At 34.4% G+C, this 9,614-nt stretch overlaps 1 protein-coding gene across 2 annotated transcripts in view; it reads right to left on the bottom strand.

Moving 5' to 3' along the window:
• Window positions 1–9,614, bottom strand: part of LOC107627489 — a 26,138-nt gene that overhangs the window by 14,818 nt on the left and 1,706 nt on the right. For both annotated transcript variants that reach the window (XR_002357674.1, XM_021116049.1), the window contains exons 3-5: window positions 3,904–3,988; window positions 2,686–3,813; window positions 202–1,856 (exon numbers count right to left, since the gene is read on the bottom strand). Coding sequence is in view for 1 of the 2 variants with exons in the window: in XM_021116049.1 (XP_020971708.1) it covers window positions 202–1,856; window positions 2,686–3,796 (2,766 nt within the window). In the remaining variant the exon portion in view is untranslated. The remainder of the gene's footprint in view (window positions 1–201; window positions 1,857–2,685; window positions 3,814–3,903; window positions 3,989–9,614) is intronic.

Raw genomic sequence — 9,614 nt, 5'->3', positions numbered from 1 at the left:
TACCACTTAATAGTTAATACTACTTTTGATTAGATATGTTATTTATGCTTAGTCATAATTATTCAGATCCACCGATACTCTTCATAAAATACAATATATAAATAAATTAAAAAACCCTAATTATCATTGAAAATAATCATCTTAGGACTTACCTGTATGCGCGTAAAGATTTGAAACAAGAATAGAAGGTAAAACACTTACTTGATTGTTAAAAAGGGGTATAGCAGAAGATGTTGGCTGATGAGAAAAGAAACTTTTAAGCTCATCCAAATGTTGTAAAGTTAGAGAATGGAGCAATGGAAACTGAATGGTTTCAACAGTTTCGTCATTCATTGCACTTGCATCACCATCTTCAAACACGATCCTTTCCATAAGTTTGCATCGAGAAACTTCGAGCTCTGAAAGCTGAGACATGCTTTTAACTATGGAAACAGAGAGAAGATATTTCACTTTATTACAGTTTTCAACTTTGATGGCCTGGAGCTTGGCAAAAGAATTGTTCGCAAGTGGCCCATCATAAATTTTCTCCATCTGATCGAGATTCTGAATGACCAGTTTTTCCAGGTTTGGAAATGAGGGGGATGGAACATGAGTCCTCTCTTTAAAATCAATGATGTGCTGAATTAAGGCATTATTTTGGATGTGGAGGTGCTTCAGTTGAGGAAATCCGTCTCCATTCAATTGATAGAGTACATTCGAAATGCCTCCAACTTCATCCAAATACAAATTCTCTGCTCTTTTAATCAATCCTTTGATCCCGGGCTCCAAGTGAATATTGGTCTCAAGCTTGAGCTTCAACGTCTTCAGTGTTTCATCATCAATATCAAACCCTTCCCAGACATCTCCAATAGCTATATTGTACCTTTCTAATTTATCAAACATCAGATCACTTGGCAACATGCAAGCCTCACGAACTTCTAATCCTAGAGCTGTCAAGTTCAACAACTGTCGGAATTCATCAAGGCTGGCATTTTTTGTTTTGCTGACTAAATTTTCACCATTCCAATCAATTGAAATACCTCTCATGTAAAACTCCTCCAAACTGATCAATCTTGATATGATGTTTTGCGGGATGACTTCAACTCCAGAGTAGCACATAAGTAACATTTTTAGCTTAGTCAACTGACCAATTTCACTAGGAAAGTTTATCATGGAAGAACACCAGAGGTTAAGAATTTCTAGATTTTTCAAAGCTCCTATTCCATCCATACTTTGTAGAACACATATAAACAAGTGCAATGTTTGAAGGCTAGTTAGCCCACAAATAGATGTTGGTAACAAAGGCAAGTTTATGCATCTCAATTCTAACACTTTGAGGCTTTTCATTCCCTCAAAGAAAGAATCAGGGATTTCCAGAGAACGATCAGCACTATTCAATACAAAAAGCAAAAGATTAGGACAATCTAACTTTTCAGGAAGCTTATTGATGATGCAATTATCCAGGACAATCTGGGAGCAGCTTCTTAGAAATCCCTCTGTCGGCCATTCCTTCAAGGCATCTCCATGCTTTGTTGTAAAAACATGGCGATCCCGTTTTGCTATGGATACAGCTACTTCACGAACAATGTCATGCACATACAACAGACAAGAAGACATACGACCTTCATACATCAGACAAGAGGCCTTCAAGGTGTCAAGTATTCTGAATAACCTATTTCTTGCAGCGGCTAGTGTGTTTATTCCTTTAAATAGGTCTAAACCCATGGCGCATGTCACTATGTACTCTGGAATAAAAAAGGATCCCATTACGGAACAAAGCAAGAGTACATCCTTCATCTCCTCAGATTCCAACCAATTGTAACTCAATTCCAGTGCTGAATAAGTGACCGCATCCATGTCTCCACTATTGGCACCATCTAACTGATAGAGCCTAGCAGCGGAAACGACACAAATGTCCAATACAAGAACAATATGGAAGCACTCACAACACAATATGGCAGCAACTATAACAAGCAAATATAGCAAGTAAAGCAATAATAAGAACACACCGAGATTTTAACGTGGAAAACCCCCTCAATGTGAGAGGTAAAAACCACGAGTCGTCCAGACCAATGAAATAGCTCCACTATAATCAAATGAGGTACAAGAGAGTCTCAAACAAAGCACAAAAATGTGCATATAACCAGCCAAAACATCAAAGCACCAAAGCTCACAAATGAAAAGCAAGAAGATGAAATATACCCAAAAAACAGAGCTACTGTCGAAGCCAATTTCTCCCTCTGCAGACCTCCAATTAAAATCTCCACCGTCCAGAATGAAGAACAAGATGTGAAGAATCTACAGTTCAAATTTCACGTCGATCCAACGGTGAAAGAATGAGAAACTGCCGTTCCAAAATTGCTGCTCTGTGTAAAAACGGGAAACCTAATTTCTCTCTTGCGAAGCCAATTTCTCTCACTGCAAATCTCCAATCAACATCTCCACCGACCAGAATGAAGAACAAGATGATAGGAACATGCAGTTTAAATTTCAAGCCGATCCAACGGTGAACAACTCAGAAACTGACATTAGAAATTTACTGCTTTGGGCAAAAACGGGAATTCTGTTTTTCCCTTTTCTCTCACTTGGTGGCTACTCTCTCTCACTCTCAATGACCCCCAAAAATCTGAACTAGGGTTGTGGCACAATGGGTGCAAGAGACACCCTCAAAATGTTGGGCTTGGGCCTCACAAAGGAGAGAAAAACCCAACACTAACCGGGTTAATGCATCTTTCCAGGCATAAAGTTTTTTATTTTTCAATGCCCTCGCAACCGTTACCAGCCGAAGAGGCAAACCTGCACATCTTTTTGCAATTTCAATTGCTGTTCCTTTTATATTGATATCATGTACAGTATCGCCAGCCAGAGATTCAAACATGATCCAATTTTCTTCCTCACTTAAAACATCAAGCTTGAAATCCTTTTGAACATCCATTACTTGCAGCACATCATTATTTCGAGAAGTCATTAACAATTTGCAACTACCATGTTCACTGCCAGAAGGAATTCCGAGCATCTCCAAATCAAGTCTTGCCCATATATCATCCAATATTATCAAGATTGATCTCTCTGTTTTAATTCTGTCATGTAAGCGCTTCCCTCTACAAGCAACACTCTCGTCCCTGAATTGAAGACCCAACTGATCAGCAATCTCCCGTTGAATTGTTTTGATGTCTGGAGTTTTTGACACAGTGGCTATGACCACCTCATCAAACAACCTCTCATGCTTAGCTATTTGAGCAACTTCATTCATAAGAGTGGTCTTACCCACACCACCAAGCCCATACACTCCCACCATGCTTACTTTGGGGTCTCGTAGAGCATGCATGATATTCTCCGTAATAGATTTCCTTGACTCCAAGTTTTTGTTACTCCTTGTGGTAGATGTTGAGACTACATCAAGAGCAGGAAGATAAGCTACTGCGGAAAAGTTCCCTTCTCCCTTTATATCAACAACATTTTTGACAATTTTCGTAGCTTTTCTACTGAGTTGATGACGTGTCACCACATTAGGAAATGAACATCTGGAACACCCAACCTTCGCATGACGAGGATCATTTTGAAGCTGATTTGCTTCTCCAATGGCATCATCTACATTGTTCAACCAATTCTGCACAACATCAAAAGTTGTTTTCCCATTCCTTCTTTCTTCTTCAACACGTTGCTTGATTTCGTCTCTTTTGCCCTCAAGATCTGTAACACGTTTACCTAGCTCCTTAAAATTGGCTTTATAGAATATTAGATAGCTGAATTGCCTTCCAATGGGTGCCACAGTATACTCTGCTACTTTTCCAGCAACAGAGCTTAGAATTTCCATTGATTCAAGAGTTGAAACTACAAACAAAGTAGAAAAATTTTGAATGAGGAAAAGAGTTCTTGGGAAACATTGTAAAAAGAAAAACACAAATGTTAAACGCTGGGTACCTTTACGTTGGAGTTAGATTGGGCGAATACGGACAGTAATCGATATATGCTTCAAAAATCAAATACTTTAAGAGACACCTTTTCCCTGTTACACATGATAAATGCTCACTAGTCATTACTCGTTTCAAATCGGAGACAATAGATATGGCCATGGTAAGCAAAACAATCTATATTGATGGTAAGCGAAACAAGTAAAGGAAACAATTACCATAGTTACATTAACAAAAACTACATAATCACAAGTTTAGGATTTAGTTATGAAACAAATGTTAATATTATCAAAGAAAGATTTTATAGAAAACGTATAAAGTTAAGTATCAGAATATTTGTTACGTATTTATAAAAGTAAAAGATTTAAAAACTTGTATTAACTCTTACATTTAGTAAAGTAGAAAATTAAACACTTTTACTAATAATAATCTTAACATTTACTTAAAATACATATTGGCTAAACCCTAAATTTTAATATTGTTACACGCCTTTTTTGCTTGAATTTATTTGAACACACTTTGTTGGTAAAAGTTCTAACTTATCTTCACTTAGTTTAATATGTTTGTTGTTATATAAAACTTTAATTTGGATTTATATCGATATTTAGACTTAATTTAACGTAGTTGGTTTTATTTTAAACTTACATATCTCGATCCAGATGTATGTAAGGTTATCTTAATGTTTTATATTTGTGTTATAGTTTGAGTTTCCTTAATAAAAAGAAAAAAGGGTTTTGATTTCACNNTTTGATATAGAATATATATATATATATTTGATTCTGATGTTGAAATTTAATACCGATGGTACTACTGATTTATTTTATATATATATATATAACTTTTTCTTTTAATGTCATAAAAAATTACTTATCCTAAAGAATTTATCAAAAGGTTTAGACCGAAATGTGCTAAACCAATAAAAAGTTCTATGCATCTAAATATCAAGTTAGATAAAGATGAGCATGCTATAGATGTAAGATGAGACAAGATATAAAAAAAATGATTGATTTCTTAATGTATCTTACATCTTCAAGGCATGATATCATTTAAAGTGTTAGTATATGCTTAAAATTCCAATTAAAGTCCAACAAATCTCATCTCTCAACAATAAAAAAAAAATCATTAGATATATGCTTGGTAACACTAATTATGGGTTGTGGTATCTAAAAATTGATTTCTTTCTATTAGTGAATTATTGCGATGTAGATTTTGTTGGGAATCGAGTTAATAGAAGAAGCACATGTGGTCAAGCAAAAGGCAAGTTGCCTTGTTCACTGTCGAAACTAAGTACATTACAGCCTCTTCATGTTGCTCTTAATTATTATGGTTGAAAATACAGTTGGCTGATTACAAGCTGAATACTTCTAATGTTTCATTACTTTGTGACAATATAAGTGCTATAAACATTTTAAAAAATTCTGCTTTGCACTCTAGAACTAAGTACATTAGATTTGGATTTCATTCTATTAGAAAACATGTGTAAAATAAAAATTTAGATATTCAATTTGTTAAATAAAAATTTAGATATTCAATTTGTTAAATCACAAAAATCAGCTAACTAATATTTTTACCAAACCATTTATTGAAGAGAGATTCTACAAATTGCGTACTGCTTTAGGTATTATTAATTCTTCTCATTTTTTTTATCATTCTAATGCTCTGATTCAGTGTTTTTATCTCATAGGTCGCTATGAATAATTTTGAACAGATAATGAGTGGATTTAATTATCTAAGTTGGCTATTTGGAACTCAGTGGACATTTTTAATCTTGTGGACCCTTTGTGTTCGCTTCTTCGTTTAAAAATGGGTCATGATTGTCTGATTTTGTTGGTACAGTTTTTGAACTGCATTTAATTTTTTTTTACATTAATTTTATTTAACTAAATGCATTTTCCTTATGCACGGTGTGCTGCATGTACTTGTGGTTACAGCTGAAAAACAATTTTTTTTTTAAATATTTACAATTTTTTTAAGTTAAGACCTTTGCACTACTCAGTCTATATTAATGCAGCATTACATGCACCATCTCTCACACTTCTCTCCACTCATACACCCCATTTTTTAAGGATGAATTCCCATCTTTTCCATTCGTACAAAAGGTCTACTCTGATTTTGTGAGATAATTCTACAGTAACATGTCCTACAAAGAAGAGATGATTACTTCTTTTGTTATGGGTTGTACCATTATTCTTGACAAATATCATCTTAGTAAAGTCCTAGATTACCAACAACGAGACATCAATGTGTTTATCATTGGAAAGTGGGATGAGTCTCCGAATATGTCCTACTTTGAAGCCCTAGGCACTATCTGTGTCAATATTCCTCTTCTTGAGGGTACCACTCCCACTCACAAATCACTTAGACCAGTTCGTGCCCAGTTGCACAAGATTGTGAATCACATTATCCTACCTCAAAATGGCTCTTTTTAGCCTGTTTCATTCTGCGATGCATTGGTTATGTTTTTTTTTTTTCTAAAATTCCCATTTCATTTGCTTATCTCTTGTTAAGGCATATGCATGACTGTGTTCATTCTAAAATTTCTTTACCTTACGCTATGCTACTCACTAAAATTTTTTAATATTATAATGTTGATTTTGGTGCCAAAATCTCTCGATAGTATAACTTTTATAAAAGGGGTTGGTGCAGTAAAAAGAACTGCAAGCAAGCATGCAGCACTGATGAGAAGACTAAAGATCATGAACAATGTCCTGTACCATTGGTTTTGAAATCAAACTCTGCCAAAATTCAGATTTTAACAGGCATAATAAATGATGTACTTCAAGAATTTGTGAACCTGTCTGATCTTCTGGTTAACTTTGGGGCTGAAAGAAAGCTGAAGAAATGGCGAAAACTGCACTCAAGAAGATCAAAGGCCGCATTTACATTCTCTAAAACTTTGTTGAAGATATTGAAATTGGTTCCAATACTATTGACAATGAGAATGATGATGCCTTGGATGACTCCAACTCTAATGCCTAAATTATCTTATCTCTAATCTAGACACTTCAAATTTTCTCTAATTTTGTTTAGAGACTTTTTAGACTTTCTTTATTTTGTTTATGTTGGATGATTGTAAATACTTTAATACTTTACTTTGACTACTTCTTATGACTACTTTTATTATCCTCTAACAATTTTTTGCAGGTTTTTTGTTTTTCTTCTTTGATGACAAAAAGGGGAGAAAAGAAAAGAAATCTATTATGAGTCCTTTGATGCTCTTTGCATGAAGTGTTCATTGTTAAATTTGCTGCATCCTTTGCATAATTGTACTTGTGTTAAATAATTTTTTGTTCTGTGCTATTTTTGCTATGCTATATTTCTTTGGTGATGGTTTTTGGTTGTTTTGAGCATTCTCTATTTTAAAAAGAAACCATGATTAAGGGGGAGAAATGCTAACATTGAGAGAAAGTACTTCACATTCTAACTCAGTTCAAATGATCATCAAAGTGAAATGTTTTTACTCCATTTAAATTAATTTTATTTATCCTCTTTTATCATATTTGTCATCAAGAAAGAGATTGTTGAGTTAGAATTAATTTTGAGTTGATAATATAATGACAAACATTGTTATTGGGTTAAAAGTCCAAAAGTGCGATAATGGATTAATGAGTATTGCAGGCCAAATATATTCATCTCAACCCACCTCATGTTGCTTCAGCAAACTTTTACAATGCAAAAATAAAAGCATCAGTCCAATGCATATGAAGAAAAATAGGAATCAAGATATAAAAAGAGAAGGTTCTGCATTTGCTAAGAGAGAGAAAAAAAAATGAGATATTTGACAACATTATGATGAACAAGAGACAACATGGACAACAATACTAAGGACAGCAAAGGATAAAAAAATCAGAAGTTGGTAGAACAAAAATAAAATGTATGAACAATAAAGGTTAGTGGAGCAGCTACAAAGACACCAGAAGTGATGGAACAAAATGAAAAAGCAATGCATGCCAAGGAAGACGGCTACAACAGGCCATCTCATACATGTAGAATCATTTTCCTTTAATTTTGTACTTTATTTTAGATTTCATTGTTATGACTATCTGATGTTTATCTTCCTGTAATTGAGAAACAGGTAAATCATGGTAAGATGAAAAATTAAAACGGCATGAGAGAAAAAATGCAAGAGAGATACATTAAAAAAGACAAAAAAAAAAAAATTATGTATTTGGTTATTGTTGAACTAGGATTGATTCCCCTTGTCAAGTTGGGATAATACTTGGTGGTTGTTTTCCTTAGTCAAGCTGAGATAGCACTTGGTAGTGACTAGGCTTGGTTAGAAGTTTAGTGGTTGATGCTAGATGAATTAGGTTGTAATTCATTAGTATTGGTATATGTAATCAGTTTGATTATAGTAAAAATTACACCATGGTTGTGATGGAGATTGAATGTAGGTTTCATTGCACAAAGAAACCGAACTAAAATACATGATTGTCTGATTCTCTTCTTCCCTGTTCTGGTTTTAGAGATAAAACAAAAAAAAAAATCTCCAGCATAATCTATTTTCGCAAAGACAGAACAAAGAACTTCAATTTTAAAACTAACTTAATTCAACCCCTTTCTAGCATTATCATCAATATTAGAGTGTTAGAGGGGAGAGGGATGATTGAAATGGTGTCATGGTGAATATAGTTTGTAGGAAGAATAAGTTGGACTTTATTGGCCTTATTGAAAATAAAAAAGATGCGGTGGATAAGAGATTTGTTGAAAATATTGGGGTGGGAGGAATGTAGGATGGACCAAGGTAGAGGCTTGTTGTGTATATGGAGGGAGGATTTTATTGAAAACACACATATCATGAAAGGAAGGTGGGTGGCGGTAAGTGGCTTTATTAAGGAATAAAAGTCTTTGGAAGGAATTAATACATCTCGGGAGGAAAGGGATGATAGTATTTTTTTATTGTTGATTTGGGTTGACTATAATGCATGGATGGGTAGGCAACGTAAGAAGGAGGATAAGGAAGCATGGATGATAGTATTTGTTTATTGTTATTTGGTGCATTTGGCGTGCTAGACATAACTTTATAATCAAAGGGGAAGAATTTAACTTGGATAAGATATGAAGCTGAAAATTGTTCACTATAGTAGTGTTTTCTCATGCTTCATTAGATAGTGTGGGTGATGATTGTTTGTACCTAAGTTGTTGTTTTATGTTTGTTTTCTATGTCCCCTGCTTGGTTCTTTTGTTAGCAAGGCTGAGCCTTAGGGTCTAATCGGCTTGGTGTTGGTTTAGTTCGATTTTGCAAGTGATATTGTTTAACTGATATTTGTTTGTAATGCTCTGTCTCACGTCCCTGGTTTGGGAGTTAGTGAGAACAATTAGTCAGACTCTAATTTCTTAGTATCTCAATTTGTCATCCTCCCCGCTTCTCCCTCTCACGTTGTTCAGTTGCTTCTCACATTGAGTTTTCACCATTTTGACTTACGCAGTTGTTGATTCCTGTCGTCGTGCTTCCAAGCATCCTCGTCTTTGTTACTTTTTTGCTTCATTGCCAGTAGTCCCTCTCTGGTGCTTTTCTCTCTTTTTCGAACGTTTCCAAGCATCCTTTTACTGTTATTGAGTGTTTTGAAATTACTGTTGAGTTTCTTTGGACGTTTAGTTTTTAATTTGTGTTGTTGTTGTCTATTGTTGTTGTGATACACAATTGAATTAATTGTTAATTTATTTAATTTTGGTATTATACTATTATGTTACTTGTTTGTATATTTACATTAGTCATGT

Source organism: Arachis ipaensis, chromosome B02 (assembly GCF_000816755.2).
Source record: "Arachis ipaensis cultivar K30076 chromosome B02, Araip1.1, whole genome shotgun sequence".
NCBI lineage: Eukaryota > Viridiplantae > Streptophyta > Magnoliopsida > Fabales > Fabaceae > Arachis > Arachis ipaensis.
The sequence above is the reverse complement of the archived record's forward strand: the minus strand, read 5'-3'. Positions and strand labels throughout refer to the sequence as shown.